Source organism: Cetorhinus maximus, chromosome 13 (assembly GCF_964194155.1).
Source record: "Cetorhinus maximus chromosome 13, sCetMax3.hap1.1, whole genome shotgun sequence".
NCBI lineage: Eukaryota > Metazoa > Chordata > Chondrichthyes > Lamniformes > Cetorhinidae > Cetorhinus > Cetorhinus maximus.
Window position 1 is genome coordinate 47,187,464 of NC_135891.1, and position 27,021 is coordinate 47,214,484.

General features: G+C 46.3%; 1 protein-coding gene across 3 annotated transcripts in view; it reads left to right on the forward strand.

Moving 5' to 3' along the window:
- The window catches only part of bcas1 (brain enriched myelin associated protein 1), a 169,306-nt gene that overhangs the window by 53,229 nt on the left and 89,056 nt on the right, over positions 1–27,021 (forward strand). For all 3 annotated transcript variants that reach the window (XM_078555364.1, XM_078555362.1, XM_078555361.1), the window contains exon 4: positions 22,394–22,935. In XM_078555364.1, the coding sequence (XP_078411490.1) occupies positions 22,394–22,935 (542 nt within the window). The remainder of the gene's footprint in view (positions 1–22,393; positions 22,936–27,021) is intronic.

The following is a 27,021-nucleotide window of genomic DNA, read 5'->3' on the forward strand; positions in this document are numbered from 1 at the left end:
GCCTGTAGCACAGAAATTGGACATTCCCAACTGGTCTGCATTGTCATTTATACTTCACAGAAGCCTCCTCCCATCCCATTTCATCTAACTCAATCAGCATATTTTTCTATTCCTTTCTCCCACATATGCTTGTCTAGCTTCCCCTTTAAACACATCTATGCTATTTGCCTCAGTTACTCCTTATAGGAGTAAGTTCCACATTTTTCCACTGAGTCAAGGAACCAGATTTTCCCATCAGAGGTGGGAATTGGGAGGCAGAACAAATCCCGCCACCATCTTTAGGCTGCCAAGAAGTGTGATCTTCATGGGGTCAGGGTCTGAATTACTTTATAGACAGGTCTGCTGCACAGTTAGTGGCCGGGGCTGGGCAGGAGTGTAGACGGGACACCAGGGAAGTGGGCCATGTTCTGACCCAAATTGGCAGCCATTGTTGTTGGCAGCAGCATTATTTTTGCCATTCCATCTCTGTTCTGTCCGAATTTAGGAAAACCTGGCCCAAGAGGTTTCATCTAAATTTCACATTGGATTTATTGGTAACTGATAGCGTTGGTCTTCCCCACAAGTGGAAACATCTTCTGCACATTTATCTTTTCAATCTGCCTAATGGTTTTAAAGGATAGTACCAAAACAAAATACTGCATATGCTGAAAATCTGAAATACAAACAGAAAATGCTGGATGTACCCAGCAGGTCAGACAGCATCTGCGGAGAGAGAAACAGAGTTAACCTTTATAGTCAATGGCCTTTCAATTCTGGTACCTGTTAAATGGATCCAAGCCAAATGGTGAAGTACAAAACTAGACACAGATATTTTCCTTGTTACTACATTTATTCACAGGATGCAGCATTCTAGACCTCTGCCTCCTAACTACTACCCCAGTGTTCCAGCTGACTCTCTTACATGCTTTCAGTCCTTAATCAAACAATGCCCACCACCTCTGTATCTTCAATAACATAATCATCCAACCAATAACATTCATATTTATGAATCTTTTTTGCACTTTCTCCAATGCCTTCATACCCTTTTTATAATGTGGACCCCAGAGCTGTGCATAGTATTGTGTTTGACATATTTTAGAATTTTAATTTTTTTTGTACCTTTTCATTGAATGTATTGATTGTCTTGATGCCTCTACTGGCAAGAGTTCAGGAATAATGATCCTGTGCTAGGAGACAACAGGAAACACCCAGGTGTGAATTTCCCCTCATTTTTCTCTTTTCTGCAAGAAGGTGTACCTTCAAGTACCTTCACCGCACATGCTGCAAAAGTTCAAGAAGGTGGCTGATCACCACGTTCTCAGGGTCAATAAGAGATGGGCAATATATGCTAGCCTTGCCAATGACACCCACCACCCATGATTTAAAAAGTCTCCATTCAGCTCCTACCTGTTCATTGTAGTTTAGATTGGGAACTTTCATGGGATGTGGGTTTCACTGGCAAGGCCAACATTTATTACCAATCCCTAATTGCACTTGAGATGGTGGTGGTGAGCCGCCATCTTGAACCACTGCAGACCATGTGGTGTAGGTTCACCCATAGTGCTGTTAGGGAGGGAGTTCCAAGATTTTGATCCAGCAACAGTGAAGGAACAGTGGTATTGTTCCTAGTCAGGATGGTGTGTGGCTTGGAGGAGAACTTGTAGATGGCGATGTTCCTGAATTTGATTCTGAATGATTGTTGTAATGCTCAGTGCCATTGCTCTATCCATTTCAAGCACTTATAAATAACATAATAATTGAAAGTTGTCATGGTAAAATGTAATATTGCTTTTATACTGCAGTTGCCAGCCTCCAACTAGTAAGTGCAATCTCCAGTCTGCCAGTACGACTGCAACAACAGGGGACAACTCTGCTCATGCATAGTTGCACACTTTTGTAGAGTTTTTGGCTGGGATTTTCCAGACCTGCCTGTAGCGGGCGTAATGACAGGTGGGAGAGGAAAATATTGTGGGAGTGAAAAAGTCAGTTTCCTGTTGGCGTAAAAGCAGGTTGTGATCATCCTCTCTAGCCCTCAATGGCGACGCACTTTTCCCTTTGCACCGTGTTGGGAACGCCATTTGAATATATTAGAATATCATGAATGCTCATTATCTAGGCAGCTTACCGGAATCACGCTCCCACGCTGGATCAAAAGGCCACGCCAGCGTCTAATCAGACAGGCGTGATTCACAACCGCAAATAAGGAACGTGCACCTGGCGACCTGCATTTCGCTCGTGACTTTGAGGTTTGTTCACCTACCTTGCATTGCACAGCACTCATGGCACCTTGGACTGCACGCCGGCTTCACGGGCACCGCCATTTCACGTTCAAGGGGGTTTACAGAGGCAAGGCTCTATATACCAGACCAGCGGTAAGGCGGGGATGGGTTGTAATGGGCTCGACTGGAATGGGGGGGTTGCAAAGACAAGACAGTGGCAAGGGAAGAAGCTGGAGGGCAAGCACAACTGGGGGGAGGGGGATGAATGGGGAAGGTTTTGCTTAAATACATGACTCGGGGTGCAGGGCAGCATCCTCTGAGCCAGAATTGGGAGAGAGTCTCTTACAAAAGGAAATAAGCTCGTTGGGGCCAGTCTGGGAGGAATGCGGAGTGAAGAAGTGCTTCAGCTCACTTTGCTGAGCTTCCAAAGACAGTCCTTACCCCAGTCCAGGAATGGGGAGGGCATGTCAGCCAACTGTCAGTCGTGCCCAGCATAGTGCGTGGAGGGCATCGTCACCACCTTACGAATGGTGGTCTGGGTGGTTTCTGGCATAGTACTTGGCCACAGATGGTACAGTCAGGGGAGGCATCTGCAGCCTGTAGTTGGGGAACCAGTCGTGTAGGGGCAGGCACTCGATGGTCTCATTAGGGGGGGGTCCCTATATGTGATGGTACAGTAGACTTCAGTAGGGGAGGGGTAAGATCTACATGGAGCATAGGCACATCCATCTCAAATGACTTTGGGGGGGTGGTGGTGTTGGAGGGGTTAACAGAGATAGCAACCATAGTTACAATGGGATCACAGACTACAGGGGAGGACTGAGAGTAATAGGAGGGAGGGAAACCTGGATGTTATGCTCCTCCAGGATGATGGGAGGGCTTTCCATGGTCATGCAGGGAGGGTCAAAGCTGGTCTGGTAATAAAACCTGAGGACCACCATCTTGGAACCTCAGAAAGTGAAACTAAGAAAAAACGCTGTTGGGGAGGGCTTCTGGGAGGTGTGGATCACAGCCCTGGGGGGCCAATTAAAGGCACACCCACCTGGAGTCTGCATTACCACATGAGGAGGAAAGCGCAGCTGAGGTATGTTAGGAGCATCTCAATAACTATAGAGGCAATCTGGAGCCTTCAATGTAATAGCACATTGATGTGAGATTAATTCCAATGTGTTCCAGTCATTGCTCTCCCTGCAATAACCCATTGCACCAAATTATGGTAATTCCCCAGTGTGATAATGACTCCAAAAACACGTGGACATCTGGACAAACAGGAGAAGCCTCTTGGAAACCCCACCTCAAGAGGCTTGCAGTTGCCAGGTTCAGAGATGAGAACTCCAAGGCTCCCCAAAAAGAATCTCTCCCCCTCACAGAGCATGTGCCCTCGTGTGTATTCTAAAGGGTGTAGCCACTGAATCCACTGAATGAGTAATTTATCACCTCGCATAAATACATGACATCCAAGTGCCTGGCCAAATCCATCTTATCGCAGTAGGTCTACTGAAATGCGGCAGAAGGTTGGGAGGGGGTGGTGGGATGCATACTGTGACACTGAGAGAGGTCGTTGTGATGGCCAGGATTGTATTGGCTAATAGGTGCCTAGACTGTGACCAAGTCCTTGAATCCACAGTCACTCACAAGTCAGCGACAGAAAGAGAACCTTTGGAGGCTGATGCTCAGTCATTCCTTTCTTTCAATGTTCCCGTGGAGAAGAACCCTTCAGGAAGATGGAAGGTGCATTTAATATTGGTGCATCATTGCATACAGGCAGGAACAAAGCGGGAGAAGAGTGCTACAGCAGCGCCAGGCTTACCAAAGGGAGGACCTTCACCCTGATAAGCAAGGGGCAGCAGGGTCCCCTCTGAACCCAAAGGATGAAGGTCACAGAGATGCTGCACGTAGGTGCCTCTCAAGACTGACAGTGTATAGAAGGCGCATGTCTTTTCTGCAGATGAGTGAGACACAGTGTCATTGATGCCTCCGCATGTCCAGGGATCTGATGGCTCACACCTGCCACATTCTTCATGAGTTGATGCCGTGGGGTCAGGGAGGACTTCCATTGCCAGTGGCTCTGAAAGTCACCGCCGCTCTTAACTTCTACACAGGTGGCTCTTCCCAGGGCTCCAATGGTTATCGCTGCACGATCTCAAGCTTCCACTCACAAGTGCATACAGGAGGTGATGGACACCCTCTTTGCCAAGGCCCACAATTACATGCATTTTGCTAGAGATCAAGCTAGCCAGGCTATTTCTGGATTCCCACAGGTGCAGGGTGCCATTGACTGCACTCATGTGGCCATAAACACTTCCTGGCAACAGGCACAACGATATATCAACAGGAAAGGCTTCCACTTGCTCAATGTGCAGGTGGTCTGCAAGCACTCGAAACAAATCATGCAGGTTTGTGCATGACACCCAGGAAACTGCCACGACTCCTACATCTTGAGTAGATCGCAGATCCTGGACATTTTCGAAGGGCCGCAAAAATCCAGGGTTGACTCCTCTGTGTCAAAGCCTACCTGCAAAGGATGTGGCTAATGACGGTCACAAACTCCAGCTGAGAGGAGTTACAACGATTCCCATTCTGCCACACGAACATTGGTGGAGTAGACCATTGGCATCTTGCAGATGTGATTCCGATGCCTTGACAGATCTGGCGGAGCACTTCAGTACATTCCCCGAGGGTCTCATGGGTCATCGTGGTTTGCTCCGCCTTTCACAACCTGGCGCTGTAAAGTGGGGAGGACTTGCCAGGTGCTGACAGTGTTACAGGAGGGTACATGTTTTTAACATTTGAAAAATCTTCTTTTTTTTACTTTCAAAAATCTTCATCTTCCAGAGACAGCTCTGTGCTGCACACACACATGCACGAACTTCCGCGTTTGCCCTCCTCCGCCCCCACATTAATTGGCCTGCCACCGTGACATGAGCAGGATCTGCACATCTCCTCCGATGAGGAGGACATTGAGATGGATAAGAATAATGAGATCAAGGAAGGCGAAACTGCAGGGGAAGAATCCATAGCACAGGCCAGGCGAGGCAGATGTGCACGTGAGGTGTTCATAGCCACCAGATTCAAGGACGATGATGGTGAGTAGCAGTGCTTAACCTCTTGGACCAGTGCCTTCCACGATGGGCCCACATCACCACCAGCGTGGCTAGCCTTCTCAGCCATTCTCTTCACTCTGAGATTGAGTATTTACATATCCTGCTCACCACGTCCTCATCCTTTTGAGGGGTGATGAAGCCACGGGGGCATGTGACCTTGCTGAGATGAGGTGCTAACTGGAGGAGGTTGTTCTGGCATCGCATGACAGAAGGTGATGCCTCTTCAAGTGTCTCTCCAGCATCCCAGTAGCTAAGATAGCCTACAAGAGGCAGGAATTGCACTACAGTCCTCAGTGGACTCATGGCAGTGTACCTTCGGTCTGACAAAGCACCTCAAGAAGATCCATCTCCAGCAATGGAAAAATGCCTTATGTGTCACTTCAATGATAATGCTGCGAGGCTAGACTTGGGCCAAGGCTGGCGAGAACATTCAATAGGCGTTAACGCTTGTTCAAAGCACTCAGTCCTCAGCGCTACCTTTAATCCACGTTACATTGAGACCCTCCGTTCTCAGTTAGGAAGGCGGGGCTCCAGTTAGCTTGACCTTTCAATGGACACAGATCACCTCACGATGACCATCTTCACATATTTGCCTGACAGGCATTAAAAGCCTCCTTTTCAACACCATCAGTTTCCCGTTATGCTCGGGCCTGGCCCTTGCAACCCCGAAAATGCAGTCACACCATGGAGCCCTCGCGGTTCCGCTTTGTTGATAATAAAGAGCATACATCAGCTGCATTACATCCTAGCTCCTAGCCCATTTCTGCCCTCAGCATTGCCTTCCCATCAAGCTGAGCATATGTGTATCGAGATCATGTTCAACGGTTCCATTGACCTCAACACATCTCCATGGGCAGAATTTTGCCCTCGGCGGGTGGGCTTGGCGGGGCGAGCATGAGCAGTCGGGAAGCCGACCATGATTGAGCTGCGGACCGCGGCTTCCCGCTGGTGAGCCAATTAATGTGGGGGCGGAGGAGGGTAAGCGCAGAAGTTCGCGCGTGCGCACGGGTGCAGCACAAAGCTGTCTCAGGGAGATGAAGATTTTTGAAAATAAGGAAGATTTTTAAAATGTTAAAAATGTGTCCCCTCCTGTGACACTGCCACATGAGCAGGGACATGTTATGAATGAAATTTAAACATTTTTATTTAATTTTTGTTTGCTGACAAAGTTTCCTAAAAAAAATCCAATGACTGCTTGGCCTTTTTGCAAAAAATTGAACTTAATTATTACTTTAATGACCTTAATAGGCCTGTTAATTGTCGGTAGGCGCGCTGCTGACTCCTGCGTGTGCCCGCTGACCGAAATGTCATGCGAGTGTGCGATGATGTAGGGATGCTCGTCCAAAGTCTGACCACCAGCACCCCCCCTCCCCTCCCCCACCAAGGCCCCACTCTCACCCCCCCACCCCCAGGCCCGAGCCAACCCCTGACCTGACCCCCTGACCTCCGACCACCGCCCCCCCTTCCGACTCCTCGACTTCTGCGCCCCCGACCTTTTGCCCCTCCGACTTCCAATCCTGCCCCCCCTCCCCGAACCAAATCCTACCCACTTACCTTCTCCCTGGTCCATCAAGGACCTTTAAACTTCAATGGACCTTTAACTTACCTGATTTTTTGGCAGCTCGTGTCGTTAAAAAAGGGGATGTGGCCTCTATCCCTTCGACAGAGCTGCCCTTCGATGCTAGATCCCAGGGACGTGCTGCCCTATTTGGATCTCAGCTGGCGTGAGTCAGAAGGATGGAGCGAGACAGGATGGAAAAAAATTTAAGATAAGAAACTAGGAGCAGTGTGGCCATCTGATGGTGATTGCCACCCTGAGGAAGCTCAGGCCCAGTGTTAGAAATACAAACTTAAGTGCCCTAAGCTAAGGAGTTTAAGGAGTTAAAGACGCTGGAAGATTTACGTCTGTTTCATGGTTGAAATTTTTTCAAAATATAGGCCTGAATATTTAGGATGGCGGGGGCTGAGCCCATCCGTGGAGTCAGCAGGGAACACAACCCCGCCAACTCCATCTCAATGCCGTTTTATGCCCTAACGAGCGTTGATTAGCATAAGGCAAGAATTCCGCCCTCACTCAATCAGATTGGCCGGTAGCTCTCCAGTCCCTCCAGGCACAGCGCTACAGTGGCCATATGAGGCACTGCAGGTAGCTGCTTGGAACTAAGTCCCGGGACCCAGAGGACAGGTAAATGGCAGGGGTGCCAGGGCAGGGAGGGTAGGCAACATCTGGAGGGGTCACCAAGGGGGCAATCAGTATCTCGGGGGTTAGCCAGAGAGTGTGGGAGGGCCGGAGGTCGCCTAGTGCTAGGGAGAGGGGGCTCCAGTCAAAAGAGGCCTTCTGCTGGAAGCCACCCCAGCCACCACCTCCCCCCCCTACCCCCCATCGCCCGAGATCAAACTCAGTTTACTTCCGGCCTCCTCCCCAGAGCTATCTGTACCTTGCTCGTCCTGCTTTCTACTCTTAATGTCACCTATTAGCACATTCCTTAGATAATATCACCACCATCGACACCTCTTTGTCCTTTTGTCTATGACATCTTTTGGCTATCTCCACCTATCACTGGCCCTCTATCCAGCTCTGCCTGTCCCATCCCCCCCTTAAACCAGCTTACATTTCACCTCTTTTCTATTTTCCTTAGTTCTGTTGAAGAGTCATAGGGACTCGAAACGTTAACTGTGTTCCTCTCCGCAGATGCTGTCAGATCTGCTGAGTTTTTCCAGGTATTTTTATTTTTGTTTTGGATTTCCAGCATCCGCAGTTTTTTGCTTTTATTTTATTATAGACAATTTAAATAGCTTTATCTATGTTAGAAGTGGATGCAGTGATAGGTGAATCAAACTTCAAAGTAAACATGATTTTGCAAATTAATTACCTTTGCTGGAAAGGATAATAATAGCAAGTAATTGAGCAGCAGAACAAGTTTAAGCAGTTGAAATGAGGGAAAATGTTAGCCACATTAAAACTGTAGCATCCATAATGGGTAGAACATAAAATTCACATTGATTTGCATATCATTGTATTTTCATCATTGAAAATAGCAATGAATTGTTGTAATGTTCTGATTTTGTCATTTGTTCACCTAAGACCTGTTAGACTAGCTGGCACTGATTTTAAATAACCTTGCAGATGGTTAATGGATATTTTTTGGGCTGGAGGAAGGTTTGTAGTGGAGTTCCCCAGGGGTCAGTGTTAGGACCCTTGCTTTTCCCGATATATATTAATGATCTAGATCTTGGTGTGCAGGGGACAATTTCAAAGTTTGCAGATGATACAAAACTTGGAAGCATTGTAAACTGTGAGGAGGACAGTGTGGAACTTCAAAAGGACTAGACAAGTTTGTGGAGTGGGCAGATAGATGGCAGATGGAGTTCAATGCAGAGAAGTGTGAGGTGATTTATTTTGGTAGGAAGGACATGAAGAGACAATATAAAACAAGGGTTACAACTCTAAAGGGTGTGCAGGTGTATATGTGCATAGATCATTGAAAGGTGGCAGGACAGGTGGAGAGAGCAGTTAATAAAGCATACATTATCCTAGGCCACACTTTAGGAAGGATGTGAATGCATTGGTGAGAGTGCAGAAGAGGTTTACAAAAATGGTCCCATGGATGAGAAACTTCAGTTATAAAGATAGATTCGAGAAGTTGGGGCTGTTCTCCTTGGATAAGAGAAGACTAAGAGGAGATCTGATAGAGGTGTCCAAAATCATGAAGGAACTGGATAGAGTAGTTTGGGAGAAACTGTTCCCGATCATAAAAGGATCGAGAATGAGAGGGCACAGATTTAGAGTGATGTGCAAAAGAAGCAAATGTGATGTGAGAAAAAACTTTTTCACACAGTGATTCGGTTCTGGAATGCACTGCCTGGAAGTGTGGTGGAGCAAGGTTCAATCGAGGCATTCGAGAGGGCATTAGACGATTATTTGAATAGGAACAATGTGCAGGGTTACCAGGAAAAGGCAGGAGAATGGCACTAAGTCATAATGCTCATTCAGAAAACTGGTGCAGACACGATGGGCCGAATGGCCTCCATCTGCACCACAACAATTCTGTGATTACTTGAAAGACTGTGGAGAGCTCAGCATTCCATCGGAAACACAGATACAAGGATGTTATACTGACACACCTAACCAATAAAGGACACAAGTTAAACCTACAGAGAGAGAACAGCTAATGTGGATAACACTCTGGTTATTTCATGCATGTTTGATTCACATGTCCTTAATGATTCATCCATAGGAACCCTGCTGGTAATTTCAAAGGCCAGAATTTGAAGCTCGCCACACCCCCCTGCCCCCATTGGGTTCCGAGGCGGTGGTGGGGTGGGGGAGCATACAATCGCATGGACGGGATCCCCTCCAGATTCTCGCCCGCCCTGACGCTGATAGCGATTTTACAGTGGGGTGGGCAGGGCCTCGAATGGAAAGTCCACCATTGCCCCAAAGCGGTCACCCAGTCTGCGTTTGGTCTCTCCACCTTCGGTGTGTCTGCAAGCATGACCCAGACCTTCCTGTCGCTTGCCATTTCAACACTCCACCCTGCACTCATGCCCACATGTCCGTCCTTGGCCTGCTGCATTGTTCCAGTGAAGCTCAACACAAACTGGAGGAACAGCATCTTCCGATTAGGCACTTTACAGCCTTCCGGACTGAATATTGAGTTCAACAATTTTAGATCATGAACTCTCTCCTCCATCTCCACCCCCTTTCCGATCCCCAGTTTTTCCAATAATTTATATAGATTTTTCTTTTCCCACCTATTTCCATTATTTTTAAATGTATTTCCATCCATTGTTTTATCTCTACCTGTTAGCCTATTTTGATCCCTTCCCGCCTCCCCACCCCAACTAGGGCTATCTGTACCTTGCTCGTCCTGCTTTCTACTCTTAATGTCACCTATTAGCACATTCCTTAGATAATATCACCACCTTCAACACCTCTTTGACTTTTTGTCTATGACATTTTTTTGGCTATCTCCACCTATCACTGGTCCTCTATCCAGCTCTACCTGTCCCACCACCTCCCCCCACCCCGCCCCACCATTCTTAAACCAGTTTATATTTCACCTCTTTTCTATTTTTCCTTAGTTCTGTTGAAGAGTCATACGGACTCGAAACTTTAACTGTGTTCCTCTCCGCAGATGCTGTCAGACCTGCTGAGTTTTTCCACATATTTTTAAATTGTCTATAATGTTACCCAAGACTAAATTAATTTACAACAGAAAACCACAATGAAAGGCCAGAGACTGTAGACCCTGAACCATCTATGTTGTATCAGTTCTTGCTAATGCTGTGTCTGGTTAAGAAAATTACTGAGTCTACAGCTCCCACCAAAACTCTTTATAATTTCTCTCTTCCTTTGATTTTTAGCTTCTGATACTAAGGAGATCAAATAATTTGCACTTTGAATCAACAACAACTTATATGAATATACAGAGGTTTTAAATGTCAGTCTTATCTTCACATTAATTAACAAGAGTTGAACATTTCAGTGTTCTATTGGTTTTACTAAAACAAAGCAATTTTACCTATTAATGTTTTTAATGTGATTTCAACATAAACCTCCCCAGCATATAAGGAATTCTTGCCTATGCTAATTTTTGTAATTTACGCATTTGTACAGGACAGACACAATTAGTCACTATCAAAGAAAGAGGCTGTGAAGTTCTATAACTTGTGAGGATGGACAAGGGATTATGATGAGCAATTCAGTCACCCCTTGCTGTCTGCTAATTTAAACGACTGTGCTTGCAGCCAGTGCTCAGTGCGCTGTTGATTGGCTGCACGACTAAGCAAGGGGACACAGAATTATGAAGCACTATTTAAAGCCAGCCTGCACCTCTTAAAAGGGAGGTGCATTTTGGCTGAAAGTCATGCTGGGAAACACACACAAATAGTTAAACATGTTGGAGAGTGGGCTTCAAGATTTTCTGACGCGGCACTGGAGGCTGTGAAGAGGAGGAAAAGAGTTGTTTTCAACGCACAGAGAGTGAGGAGGCCCTCCAATACATGAAAATACAGTGGGAACAGTTAACCATGAAGGGCAATGCCTGGATACGCCACTGCAAGATGTTCAATGACCTCACACGGCTGGTCAAGATCAGTGATTGGATCTGATTTACAAGCTGCAAATGGTGTAAGCATGCAGTCCCTGGTTTCCCTCCCTCCCCTCACCACAGCCTTATCCTTCCTTTCATGTACCCAAGAACTGCAACCTGACCAGGCAGTGATGGAATAACAAGAGGTGGAAGAGCAGGAAGACAGTGATGAAGAAGAAACACTGTCACTCTCTCACACAAGATACTGATACAACTCACACTTTAGTGAGAGGATAAACATATCCGCCGAGGCAGTGCCAACTTGCTGAGGAATGGGCGGAGGTGCTGTTGCACACACATTCTTCTGCAGAGGCCTCAGATAAGGACTTCAACAGGATGGCCTACACAAGAAGGCTGATTGCTATGCATAATGAATTGTTTGTTGCATTGGTAGGCCTGCCAGAAAGCCTACTGCCACTGCCAAGGACTATGAAGGAGTCCAGCACTGACTGGACATGACTTTGCACAGAGCGTGGAGTCCATCGAGTGTGGAGGTGGTGACCAATTTCATTAGCACACTTGCGAACCCAACAAGGATGCAATGTCTAATGATCAATGTCTCCGCTCTGTTGCCATCCTGAGTAGATGCTGCAATAGGAGAGCTGAGACTGAAATCATGCAAGGTCACCTTGCTGCCATGGAAGCTCAGACTGCTGCCTTCACAACTGCAGAAACCAGTGTTCAAAGGGGCTTACAAGGTATCACAGCAGTTCAACAATCTGCCCTTCAGCCAATTACTAGGATTGTTGAAGCACTGCCCCACAGGAGTGGGACTGTCTCAATGAAGCACAACCCTGCTGTCCTCTCTCAGGATGACAGTATTTCTCCCCCCACTACTCCCAATGGGCCAGTGCCCTTGCGGTTGCCCGTCAGCCAGCCGGCACAGACCTCTGCTGTGCGTGCCAAGTCAGTGTAGTCCAAAGACAGGCCTTCTAGAGCCAGAGATTTTTAAAATTCATTTACAGGATGTGGGCATCGTTGGCTAGGCCAGCGTTTATTGCCCATCCCTAATTGCCCTTGAGAAGGTGGTGGTGAGCTGCCTTCTTGACCTGCCACAGTTCCTGTGATGTAGGTACACCCACAGTGCTGTTAGGGAGGAAGTTCCAGTTGAGGCTGACCCATAGACCATCTACAGTATCTTCCATTGTCTCCTCCTGTGCTGTAGCCATCCTATGGGTGGAGTTTAATGCCCCCTGCAGAGGCGAGTTAAGAGGCAGGGTGACCATGTAATTAGGTGGGATAGTGCAGAGTGGAGATCCTGTTGTCTTCTCAACTCCCCCCAATCAAGCTCCAGACAGGAAGGGTGGAGGGCAGCCTTCCCAAATAGAGGCTAATTGAGGCCCTTAAAGAGCCAGTCACCCCGCTGCCACAGGTATTCAACCAATGGTGGGCGGGGAACTTGCCACCTGGAAAGGCTGCCCAAAATAGTAAACTTGTTGCGTTTGCCTGTGGCCTGGTAGGGGGGGTCCCTCAGAAGAGGGTAGCCCACAGAACACTCTTGCTTTCAACCCCCTATCCTCTTCCTCACTGGTGTCCCCTCCCTGCTACCTCCACCCCACCCACACTTGCTTCTCTGCAGGGACCCAGCGTCAATCCCTGGTGAAGGTCCCCAAATGCAGTACCTGCAGTCCCACTGGCACTGCTGGTACTGGAGAGTTGCCAGCCTCTGATTGGCTGGAAGCTCTCAGGGCGGGTTTCCCAACCTGCTTGGGGCTTAATTTGACAGGAGGCTCAACGCTGCCCAAGTGCCTGATTGTCGTGGAATAGCGTTGGACCTCTTCTGGAAAGTAACACAGAGTTCCCACTGATGTTCCAGCTGATGGTTCCCCCTGTCACCAACATTAAATTCCACCCTATGATTTTCTGAGTTACTTTATTTTTCTGGAGTTACTGGAATTTCTTGATTACCTTCTGGTTGCAGTGCATCGCAGAGTAACGTAAGGTGCTCACAAAGCAGTGTGCGCACAGTCAATAGCACCCTACACCTTGGAGAAACCTGCAATCCTCTCAAAGCCAGTTTCTCTCTGACAAGAGAGAATGAAGTGTGTTCGGCATTCTTGAAATACAGAACCTCAGTGACCTCCCTTTTGCAACAGAGGATGATGAACTGGGAGTCACAAATATTATATGCTACACCCTGGAGCCAAATGCCTAAAAGTTCATGGGCCTTTGTCACCTTCATAGTCACTGGGAATTATGTCCTTGCTTTTCTCTGAGGCTGCAGTTGTGGCTGGAGCAGGTGGCAGATTTCAGTGAAGACATCCTTGAAGGAGTGCTTGACTGGCACCCCATCCACAAACGCTCACTCACTCCACTGCCGACGCACAGTGTGTACCATCTACAAGATGCACTGCAGGAACTCACCAAGGCTCTTTAGACAGCGCTTTCTGAACCCACAACCGATACCATCTAGAAGGTCAAGGGCAGCAGATGCTTGGGGATACCATCACCTGGAAGTTCCCCTCCAAGCCACTCACCATCCTGACTTGGAAATGTATCACCGTTCCTTCACTGTCACTGAGTCAAAATCCTGGAACTCCCTCCCTAACAGCACTGTGGGTGTACTTACACCACAAGGACTGCAGAGGATCAAGAAGGCAGCTCACCACCACCTTCTCAAAGGCTATTAGAAATGCTGGCCTAGCCAGCGGCGCCCACATCTCATGAATGAATAAAAAAGGAATGGAAGTGTCTTGCTGCTTGCTGAGGTTCGGGCAGGAAAATTGCTGTCTGAACACTCTGGGTGGATGTGGCCTTCTGTTCCTCCTCCTTTTTCCACAGCTTGTCCTGTGATATCACCTCTGCTTATTCTCCCTATATTCTGTAAGCCAAGTGGGCCATGTCCTGTTGCATCCATGTATGGGACCAAGTGCTTTGTACAGAATGTCTCAAGTCAGGATAACTCCAACAGCAAGTGACAGACCACTCCCTGAAAACTGCAGCAACTTTGAACAACTCTGTGAACCACCAAAAACTATAATCACATCAAGAGCCAGCAGAGATCAAATTTAAAAGCAGTTGATGATCCCTTTAAATAGTGCTCATGGGGATTTCTTTCTGCAGCTGAACATGTTCAGCTGTGCAAGGTTAAGGGAAGGCATTAGCTGGAGTGTTGAACTACAAAATGGCAGCACTGGACTCAGATCATTCTTAAAGGCTGATTGATGTCACAATCTGCCTGCTCTGCATACGTCTGCAGATGCCCCCTGCACCTACATCTTGGAGGCAAAATGGCACCTGTAACATTGAAAAACCAGGAGCTACGGAGCCAACTTTCATGCTAGAATATTTTGACAAATTGTTGGACCGTGGAATTTTTTATACATCTTTATGAACAGATGTGTTCTACAAGTTGATTGAATATGGTTGGTTGCAGTTGAAATTTAGAAAAGCACTGTAGCCTAATACATTGGGAAATGTTTGCTTCATTTTCACATTTAATTGGGTTTTTTTGAGCCAGAATGCAGACTTGAGAGAAATTTTTTGCTAATGTTCTGGGGTAAAACTTTCAAATATGGAGCCAACTGAAATGGAATTAACCTTCTGAAAATGAAAAAAAATCCCTCCAGAAGTGATCATTCTAATTGGACTTGCACACTGCAATAAGAATATTTGGTTCATGAGTAAACTTTTTTTAAGACTAACTCTAAAACTGTTTAACTAATTTTTGACCACCACCCTCTCTTTGGTGCTGTGCTAAGAACAAAAGTTGTTTACTAAATGGGTGTCTCAGTTTTCATTTCTTTTCAGTCGTCAAACCATTTGTATACCAAACTGCTGTACGAGGTGATTGTTGAAGTGCGAGCAGCAGGCTTTCTATCAGTTATCTATTCCACTACGCAAGTGAGCATTTTTCTTTCCATCAATCTTCTGCTTTTAGAAACATCTGACCTGCTAAGTGTCACTTTTGTAGATGGCAAGTACATGTTTTGGTTTTACAACAATTTACAATTCCAAATGTTTAATTAAGTTTGCAATCTGGATCATTATTGCTGATCATAAAGGTCACTTCAGCATTGACTAACATTAACAATTCTGTTACCTCTGGCTTCCTAATTAAGGTGGTGATTCAATTCTGTGGCCTTGGTTGCTCTCCAGTACTTCCAGTTTAGGTGCCCATTCTTTATTCATGAGCCTAAATTATGAGTGTCAATGGGCTGCTTAGCTACAGGAACTGCCACATTTAAGGATTTTTATATGCATTTTCCAGAGAAAAAATTTGGAGAAGAGTTATGTTTATTAGATGTAAAACACTGAAATGAAAGATAGTTAAAATGTTAATGAGCTAGGCCTACGGCAACTAATTAGTAGTTTCTTGAACCACCGCCCCCCGCCAGGAAAAATAATGTGGCCAGAGTACAGTAAACGGCTAAGGCGGGATTGCCCCAGGTTTTCCAGCCTGTCATCAGGATGATAAAACTCAGCCTATTGATTTCATACAGTGGGATCATGCCTTGATGATTTTTTTTTTTACTTCTGGTCATTTCAAAATGAGTGTGGACTTAACTATGGATATTGTACTAATGTGTGATGAATGTTTAAATATTGATTCAAAAAGAATTCAGTACATCATCAGCACAATGTTTTTTAATCACCTCTATTCCCTTAAAATAAAAGACATGCTGGGCAAACCTCAAAGCAATACCAATGAATGTATTGTATTTTAACAATGTTTAAAGATTTTTAGTAAGAAAAGTAAAATATTTCATTTTTCCTGATCAAGATTTAATCAAAGTGAACATTATATTTGTTACTATTATTTAAAATAATAACTCCCTTATAACATATTAAAGGACATATTCTGTTATTCCTGATAATAACTTATCCTTGGAACCATTATATTATTTTCCTTGTTCATAATCAAAGGAATTTCCTCAGTCTTCATCATGCTGAATGCTGTGTCTTGTGTTTCTGCATCTAGCTCACGATTAATGAGAAACATTCTTGCAAAAGTGTGGAACAAAATGATTGTCAGACAAGCACTATAAAGTCAATTTTGTGAGTCTGTGTTCCCTATGTGGAATCTCATGAGTGTGGATTGGAGAAATGGCTGTAGAGGTCATACAGTCCAATTTTCTGGTGCTTCGTTTTTACTAAAATTAAAATTTATTCTCGGATGTCATCAAGAACTCGCTAATTATTACACGGGCTTGATAAGTTGTTCCTAACCATGCATTCTTGTTGAAGGCATTGTCAAAATTTAAGTGAAACACAACAAGGTTTCATACGTGAAAACAAAAAATGCTGGAAAAACTCAGGTCTGACAGCATCTGTGGAGAGAGAGAGACAGAGATAACATTTCGAGTCTGTATGACTCTTCTACAGATCAGGTTTTGCCTTTATTTAAGGTTTCATTCATGTTAAGTATCATAGAATCATAGGATGGTTACGGCACATACGGATCTAGGCCGTTCAGCCCACTGTGTCCTCAGTGTTTCATTCTGATGATCAGCATCTTTTAAAGTTTGTCAGTGTGTCCTCAGCAGGCCTCTGAAAACAGTCTTTTTTTCCTGAAGTGTCTTTAGTCTAAATTCCCTGAAACTTAAGTGTAAACATCTGCAAGTCCATGAGTTCAATGAATGTATGAATGGGCATGCCTTAAGTTATTCCATGACAAGTTGCCTAACAAGGATATTAAGAAATATGGTGGTTCTGCAGTGGTCAAGGATTTATGGAAGTTAAGATATGGAAAAGAATGACTTCAAACAAAAGAAATTAAAGGAAAAAATTCAACAAATTAAATATCTTTTACTTTAAATGTACATACAAAGAAGAGTTAGCTAGTTCACTAGTTAACCACTGGATCATGACCTGCTGGGCGCCCATACCTTCGCTACAAGGATACTTGCAAGTGAGATATGAAGATGGTGGTAATTGACACAGAGAACAGGGAGACTGTCGCTGACGGTCGTGACCTCTGGAGGCTGACTGTTTGGAAGGGCATTGGAAGAGTTGAGCAGAAATGAAAAGCTCAGCTGGCTGAGAAGAGGTCCCAGAGAAAACAAAGGCCAGCAAACCCTGCACCTTCTCAGCCCAATGTCTTCCTCTGCAGCAAATGTGGCAGAGGCTGCCATGCCAGAGTGGGGCTCCTTAACCACATAAAGTGATGCTTAACACAGAGTTGATCAATACGGTGCAAACCATTGTCTTATGAGAAAGAAGTCAAGATTGTTAAGGGAACGATTTGGGTAGGATAACCCCATCTTACATCCTCCAGTACAATGTACTGTACTGTCATATGTTTTGGTAAATTGGATGGATCCAAGTCATGAGATGGAAATAAAAATGCTGGAAATACAAAGTAAGTTGGCTGGTATGTAGAAGAACAAGACGAGTCCATACTTCATCGTCTGTTCCAGTTTCAGTGAAGGGTCTACATTAAAGCATTAACCTCACTTTCAGATTTAGGAAATCAACAACAATAATATTTGAACCTGTACAAGACTAGAGTAGGAAAGATAGAAGTTGAGGACAAGCACACTTGATTGGGAAAAAATAATATTATAGCAAAATAAAAATTGACCTTGGGTTGACTGGAAGGCAAAATAGAACATTAGATCAACAATATAAAATACTTAAACAGGAGTTGGAACATAATATATACAATCATTTTCACATTAATAGTATTGGAGACTGGCTGAGCAAAGGCTTAGATCAAATTTGAAACTAAAAAATGATTTGGTACTTAGAGGGTCAATGATGGAAAAAGGAAGCCAGAACACGTGAGAAACTTGGGCAAAAAATTTCTTTCTGAAAACTTGTGCAATTTTGAGCACCATTTGGACCCAGATTGCCTATTATGTTCAAAGCAGAAACTCCACTCTGGTATTGTAACTGAGATTTAACTAAGGTTTTGTACAATGACAAAATAGTATGCTTTATTCTATATAAATTGTCCCATAAATACATCTTAGCATCCTATTTGTTTTAGCTAAAGCATCTCCACCAATACTGATTCCTCTTCCTGATCGTCTGAGCCAAGCTCCTTGCTCACTGCTGTCCTTGTGTCACCCATTATTATCAGGCTTTTCCCAGACCCTTTCCATTTTATCTGTCTTTTCAAAACTGCTTTTTACTACAGGACCCCAATGCCTTGTCAAAAATCAGGTCTTGCACCTGTACTTGCCAGCAGTGGGTCCTGCTCAGCAATTTTACCACAGGGGGCTCCCTGATTGGCCACTCCTGGGCCCAATGACAAGCAAGGACAGCAGGCAGGCTCCTAATGTGGCAGCCCAATCAGAGGGCCAGCAGCTCTGAAGCCTCAGCAGCATCACCAGAAGAGACGGCTGTTGCTGAGGAAAGCAGGAGACCTCGGGAATTGGGCCCGATAAGTTTCAAAAAATTATTTTTAAAATCAGGTGGCCGATGGTTGGAGGGGCAACCCTTTCCCTAACCTCCATTGGGCTGTTAAGCACCCACATTTAGCTGGCAGACCAGCTTCTAACTTCCAACAAGTTTCTCTGCGTTACCAGACTCACTGTTCCACAATTGCTGTTAAGCTCTCTGTCTCTTCCTGTCACACTTTACTCAAACCATTATACTGTTTTGTGGCCTGGATTTTTCCCTTTAGATTTCTAAACATTCCCTCACCTGAAATTCCCCCCTTTAATTTTAGTTTAAAGCCCTATCTACTGCGCTGGTTATTCAATTTGCCAGCACACTGGTGCCAGTCCAGTTTAAATGGAGCCCATCCCAAAGGGACAGCTATCTCTTTTCCCCCAGTACTGGTGTCCATGTACCTTGAACCAAAACCCCTGTCTCACATGTCATTAACCCAAGTATTCAACTATCTAAGCTGTTTGACTCCATGCCAATTAGCATATGGCTCAGGCAATAATCCAGGGTTTACTATTTTTGAGGTTCTTCTTATTAATTGGACCACAGTTCCTCAAACTCCCTTAGCAGAACCTCTTCCTAGTTCTACCTGTGTCATTGGTTTCTACATGGCACCATGACAGCTGAATCCTCCCTCTCCCAATTCAAGTTCTTCTTCAGCCATGAAGAGATGTCCATAACCCTGCATGGTGCCGGGCCTTGGATTGTGTCTGTGTCGGGCTCCAGGTTGTGTCTGCAGAGGGCATTATCTGTTCCCTATCATGACCATATTCCTTTTTATTCTCCCCACTTAAATGGCGTCCTCTGCCATCAGGCTGGATTTTACACCCTCCTGCCAGTAGGTTTGAAGGCAGGGGCACGTAAACTCCAGTAGGTGATTTTCCTGCCACCTACCTGCCTTTCTCCGACCCATCTGAAAATTTACGGCGCGTGGGAGAGGTGTCGGGCAGCCCACCTGCCGTTGGCCTATTGAGGCCCATAAACAACCAATAATTGGCCACTTAAGGGCCTCAGCCCGCCGCCACTGGTGTTTTACCTGTGAGAGGGGGAGGCCCACACCACGTGGGAAGTCTGGCAGCTTTATCTGCATGGACTGGTGTCAGGCAAGGAGTGGCCTCTGGGCCCATTGAAGTCAGCCCCCAAGATCATTCCCCCTTTAACCCTCTCCCTGGACTCTTGAACTCTATCCCCCTTACACCCTTGTTGTGACCTCCAACCTCGGACTTAAGTGAGCTCCTTAGTGTGCTGGGACTGCCTGTAGTCCCAGCAGTGGCCACCGCCCCCGACTGGCACTGCTGGGACTATAGAGTTGCCAGCTATCCGATTGGCTGGCAGCTCTCTGAGGCAGGACTTCTTCCTGAGTGTGGGGTGGAAGTCTCGTCTTAAAGCAATTAACGCTGCTCCCCCTAACCTTTTAGCTGTGGGGTGGGGAGCCACGGCATCCTGTAAAACCTAGCCAATGTGTCGTAGTTAAATTGTCCATCCTCACTGTTGTCTTCCGTAAAGATATCAAGTACCTCATACCTGATGAACAAGGTCAAAGACTGAGGCTCCTCCTTCATTGCCTCCTGAGTCCCCTTACCTGCCTGATTCACAATCGCATCCTCCTGTCCCTGACCACTCACTAAATCTAGACTACTATCTAACCTAAGGGGTGTGACTGCCTCCCGGATCAATGTGTCCAGATAACTTTGCACCTTCCTGATGCATCTCAATGTCTGCAGCTCAGACTCCAGCCCAACAACTCTGAGACAAGATTTCTCAAGCAGTCACCTAGCACAGGCGCGGTTGCTTGGATCTCACTAGACTCCACATACTCCCACATGCTGCAGCTACAACACACCACCTGCTCTGCCATCTCTATCTATCCTTGTTTTATCTACTTAATGCATTCAGGTTTTTATTCACTTAGCACCTTTAGTTTTATTAACTAATTAGTTTATCAAGTTTAAATTATTAACTCAATGAAATAATATATTCTCCAGCTTTTAATGTAAACTACTGCTTGAGCTTAATGAGCAGAAAATTATAATACTGACCAATACCAGCTGCCCTATAACATCACTGCTTGATTTATTTTTTGCTCTTTCTCTCTCTCTCCACTTCTCTTATCCCTGCTGCTCTCAGTCAATGATCCCAATGCCACTTTGCTCATGGGGCCCCCACTCTCACTCCTTTTATCCTACTGCCCTCTGTCACTGGTCCCACTCTCGCTGTGCTGCTCACCTGAAGTTGCTGCGCTATTTGTACATACATAATGGTGAGCACCATTAGCCTCACCATTATTTTGACAGTAAATTCTGACTCACTGTCGACCAGGTTCACCTTATCGGCTATGCGGATAATTTTTTTAAAATGCAGTCATTTTGGTACAGTAGTCCTTTTTTCAGAAGCTGTATGGGTGTCCCTGATATGAGGTGGAATTTAGTTGTGGTGAAGGGGGTCTGCCCACCAGTTGGAGAACCGTTGGGGGCCCCACATTGCCTTTCCATGGGAAGCCCAACCCTATTTCGGTACAATCAGGCTCGTACTTGCATAGCATCGGACCTCCCTTCAGATTGAGCTCCCAGGAGCATGGAAATCCCACCCCTGAGAGCTGCCAGCCAATTAGAGCCAGCAGCTCTGCAGTACCAGCAGCACTGCCCAGCGCAGTGGTCACCGCTGATATTGCACTGTGACCGATGCAGAGGATTGGCGATGGATCTTCCAGAGTCAGGTAAGTGGGGAAGGATGGGCTTCTCAGGGAGGGGGTGCCAGACAGGGGAGGGAATGGGGGATCAGCAGCAAGGACAGGGTGTGGCTTCCTGCAGGGCCTCTCCTTCCCAATGCTGGGTCCCTTATTTAGGTACAGAGCAGCTGGGAATGAGGGGTTGCCCCTGGAAGGCTGCAGGCAAACCCGATAGGCACGGTTGATTACCTGCAACCCGCACCCTCCCACCCAATTACACGGAGCCTTCTCCCTGCTTCCAAACTCACCTGTAGGGGGAGGAGACCTTAAATTTCACCCATTGCTATATGCTGTATCTGTAATTATTCCCTTGAGCATCTTGTCTATTCCTGACATGAAGCTAATGTGCCGTAGTTAACCAGATCTGCCTTCTTATTAAAAGATTGGAACTATGTTGGCCACTTTCCAATTTAAGGGAACAGTTTCAGACTCCAATAAACTAATAAATTTACAGGCAAAGGACTCACATTGAACCTGTCCCATCCAGTAACTTTTTTTGTGTTTTATCTTACTCTTCACCCACGACAATCCCTAACATTTTCAACATGCTTACAAAGTAATATGCTAATAGCCAGCACATTTCCAAGTGCTGAGATTGTAATTTGGCACATTGTTTTATAATCTCACACATCTCCCTTGATATTTTGAGCAACTGCATTTAAATTCTACAAAAGCAATGTACAATAGAAAATGCTGGAAACACTCAGCAAGTCAGATAGCATCTGTGGAGAGATCAAGTCGATGACCTTTCATCAGGATATTTAAATTCTCCTCAGTTCAGACTGTAGGAGCTTAAGTTTGAGGAAAAATCATGTTTGTGCCAGGTAGATGTAGACATATTCAAATTAAGAATGTCACTGACATGTCAAGCCCGGATATATCCACAACATTCTGTGACTGATTATTAACAGGATCTTTGTTCATGTTTTGCAGTAGACTCAGTAGCAGATGTTAAACAGGACACTGGGGCCTTCACATCGGAAAAGACAATGGAGATTAGTGCCAATACTAATGCGGAGGAAAAAGAACTTGAGAAGTCTGCCAAGCCAGTTTCTAAATCCAGATTTTCCATGTCCTTTTCTCGCTCTGTACCAGGGCGTGCTAATGGCCCCTCTACAGAGCCAATATCAGGAACAGGAAAGCTCCAAGCCAATCAAGAGAGTGCTTCAGTGAACACAGCATCAGTTGATAAAGTGAATCTTCAAGAATCCTCCTCACAAAAGGGAACTCCTGCTTTAAAGCAGCAACAGCTCTCTGCTGAACCAGCAGATGCAGCAGAACACATTGTAAAAGAAACAGAACAACAAAAACAAAAAGAAGTAAGCTTTTTTGACAAACTGTTCAAACAGGGAGATAAGGGCAAACCACAAAATGAGAACCAAGGAGACCTGAAGGCTGGAAGTCAGGACCCAGCTGATGCCGAAAAAGAAGCTACAGAGCTGATACACAGACTGGATAACGTACACCAATACTTGGTGAGTACTACCTGCTTTCATTCAATTAAACTAACATCTACAACTGGAATTGAAGAAAACTTAAAATTGTTTAAATGCGTTTTGTTTCCGGACGTGTTTTAAAAGGTTATGGAATTACAACTTAAAAGGGGTAGAAATACGATATTCCCATTTTTGAGTGCAAGTTGGGGCAGGCACATAATAGAATTCATGTCCTTTAGTAGTACGGCCCAAGATACCCCCGACATTGGGTGTTGGGCCTCATTAACATCAAGTTAGTGCAGTGCAAAGAATAAATGAAGATCGTACTGCTGGTAGCATCACAGGTGACCCCAGACTAGTAGGGGATTGGGGAATTGGGGCCTGGTGGTAGAAGGGCATTGACAGGGATTGGAGGGAGGGGGAGGTGGGGGTGCGATAGGGAGAAGCAGTGATTGTGGGGGGCGGTGGGAGTAGCTGCTCAGGTTTGTTAAATGTGGAACCAAGGGGAGCACATAGAACCATAGAAAAGTTACAGCACAGGAGGAGGCCATTTGGCCCATCTTGTCCATGCCAGCCCGAGGACACCCAGGTGCCCTTTCTAATCCCACCTTCCTGCACCTGGCCCATAGCCCTGCAGTTACAGCACTTACGGTACCAATTGTTTTTCATAGTTGGTGGTGTCAAGGTTTCACTGAAAGGAACCAGCGCTAACGACCTCAGGACAAACCAATCGTGCATTGGGGGGATCAAATAAGCTTTAGGCCCCTTATGTACTTGCATGGTGCTTACACGTATAAGCTCTTTTATGTAACAGTTTTGTTTCCTTTCCCCATATGGCAGGCGTCAGATTTCCACCTGAAATGCACGCACACTTCGTACCTGCCATATTGAGGGCATAGGATGCCAGTTATTAACTGAAAAAGCAACATTGCGTGGCTGAATTCATTCTTTTTGTTGGCTGAGAGGGTAACATTTTCTGTAAGGTTCAGTAAAGCCACAGGTTCAGTAATTTTTCTCAAATGATTTAGCCGATCTCCGTCATAGTACCATTACGATAGCTGCAGCTCCACTAGGCTAGATAGGAAATATAAACACCAGTATTCCTGCTTCTGATCATGGTTCAGCAACTCCCACTGGAAAGAGCATGTGTAGAATTTCACTGAAACTAAGGTTGGACTCAGCTGGTATGGCCCCCAAGACAAACGGACATTTGACACAAAATTAGCCATTTTGATGAGGTAGGAGAGGATGCTGAATGTCTACAGAATCATTCCACCTCCTGGAGATGAGATAAGAAAGCTGGGGGATGATAAAATATAGAAATATTAGAAGTATTATCCTGGAAATAGAAATTTCCCCAGTACGAGGTACTTACCCTGTTTATGATCACATTATTTTCTAAATTCTTTCGGTCCCATTCCTTTCATTTTTCTAATCCGGTAAATTGGGTATTCACTCTGTACAAATACACAATGTGTTAATTCAAATGTAAATCCCATTTGATATGTAATAATTGAAAGAGCTTAACTTATGTATACAGTGTCCTAACTACAGTACAAATTTAAAATCAAATAATATTCATTGACAGCAGAGTAAGTGAAGAATGTTCAGAGGCTTCAGGAACAAGTTTAGTTTCTACTGTAGTTTAAACACCATTTGCATGAGCTGTGCTGATTACGAAGTATTAACAGTTAGAACTGGAAATAAGTGAAACAGAAATCAAATCTTATCAGAAAAGAATAAATGCGAGGTAGATTACTGGCTTAAATATGCAGTTCTGAATGAGAGTGAGATGCAGTGAGCCCTGGCACTGTAGATGCACTGGGCCCTGACAGTGTAGATGCAGCGAACCCTGACACTGTAGATCCAGCGAGCCCTGACACTGTAGATGCAGTGATTCCTGACAGTGTAGATGCAGTGAACCCTTACAGTGCAGATGCAGTGATCCCTGACAGTGTAGATGTGGTGATCCCTGACATTGTAGATGCACTGGGCCCTGACACTGTAGATGCAGTGAACCCTTACAGTGCAGATGCAGTGATCCCTGAAACTGTAGATGCAGTGAGCCCCGACACCGTAGATGCAGCGAGCCCCGACACCGTAGATGCAGCGAGCCCTGACACTGTAGATGCAGCAAGCCCTGACACTGTAGATGCAGTGATCCCTGACACTGTAGATGCAGCGAGCCCCGACACTGTAGATGCAGCGAGCCCCGACACCGTAGACGCAATGAGCCCCGGCATTGTAGATGCAGTGATCCCTGGCACTGTAGATGCACTGGGCCCTGACATTGTAGATGCAGCGATCCCTGACACTGTAGATGCAGCGAGCCCTGACACTGTAGATGCAGCAATCCCTGACACTGTAGATGCAGTGAGCACTGACACTTTAGACGCAGTGATCCCCGACACCGTAGACGTAATGAGCCCCAGCATTGTAGTTGCACTGGGCCCTGACATTGCAGATGCAGTGATCCCTGACACTGTAGATGCAGTGATCCCTGACACTGTAGATGCAACGAGCCCTGACACTGTAGATGCAGTGAGCCCTGACACTGTAGATGCAGCGAGCCCTGACATTGCAGATGCAGTGAGCCCTGACGCTGTAGATGCAGTGATCCCTGACGCTGTAGATGCAGCAAGCCCTGACACTGTAGATGCAGCAAGCCCTGACACTGTAGATGCAGCGAGCCCTGACACTGTAGATGCAGTGAGCCCTGACGCTGTAGATGCAGTGAGCCCTGACACTGTAGATGCAGCGAGCCCTGACACTGTAGATGCAGCGAGCCCTGACGCTGCAGATGCAGCAAGCCCCGACACTGTAGATGCAGCGAGCCCTGACACTGTAGATGCCGTGAGCCGTGACGCTGTAGATGCAGTGAGCCCTGACGCTGTAGATGCAGTGAGCCCTGACGCTGTAGATGCAGTGAGCCCTGACGCTGTAGATGCAGTGAGCCCTGACGCTGTAGATGCAGTGAGCCCTGACGCTGTAGATGCAGTGAGCCCTGACGCTGTAGGTGCAGTGAGCCCTGACGCTGTAGATGCAGTGAGCAATGACGCTGTAGATGCAGTGAGCCCTGACGCTGTAGATGCAGTGAGCACTGACATTGTAGATGCAGTGATCCCTGACACTTTAGACGCAGTGATCCCCGACACCGTAGGCGTAATGAGCCCCAGCATTGTAGTTGCACTGGGCCCTGACATTGCAGATGCAGTGATCCCTGACACTGTAGATGCAGTGATCCCTGACACTGTAGATGCAACGAGCCCTGACACTGTACATGCAGTGAGCCCTGATGCTGTAGATGCAGCGAGCCCTGACACTGTAGATGCAGTGAGCCCTGACACTGTAGATGCAGTGAGCCCTGACACTGTAAATGCAATGAGCCCTGACACTGTAGATGCAGCGAGCCCTGACATTGCAGATGCAGTGAGCCCTGACGCTGTAGATGCAGTGATCCCTGACGCTGTAGATGCAGCAAGCCCTGACACTGTAGATGCAGCAAGCCCTGACACTGTAGATGCAGCGAGCCCTGACACTGTAGATGCAGTGAGCCCTGACGCTGTAGATGCAGTGAGCCCTGACACTGTAGATGCAGCGAGCCCTGACACTGTAGATGCAGCGAGCCCTGACGCTGTAGATGCAGCAAGCCCCGACACTGTAGATGCAGCGAGCCCTGACACTGTAGATGCCGTGAGCCCTGACGCTGTAGATGCCGTGAGCCCTGACGCTGTAGATGCCGTGAACCCTGACGCTGTAGATGCAGTGAGCCCTGACGCTGTAGATGCAGTGAGCCCTGACGCTGTAGATGCAGCGAGCCCTGACGCTGTAGATGCAGTGAGCCCTGACGCTGTAGATGCCGTGAGCCGTGACGCTGTAGATGCCGTGAGCCGTGACGCTGTAGATGCCGTGAGCCGTGACGCTGTAGATGCCGTGAGCCGTGACGCTGTAGATGCCGTGAGCCGTGACGCTGTAGATGCAGCGAGCCCTGACGCTGTAGATGCAGTGAGCCCTGACGCTGTAGATGCAGTGAGCCCTGACGCTGTAGATGCAGTGAGCCCTGACGCTGTAGATGCAGTGAGCCCTGACGCTGTAGATGCAGTGAGCCCTGACGCTGTAGATGCA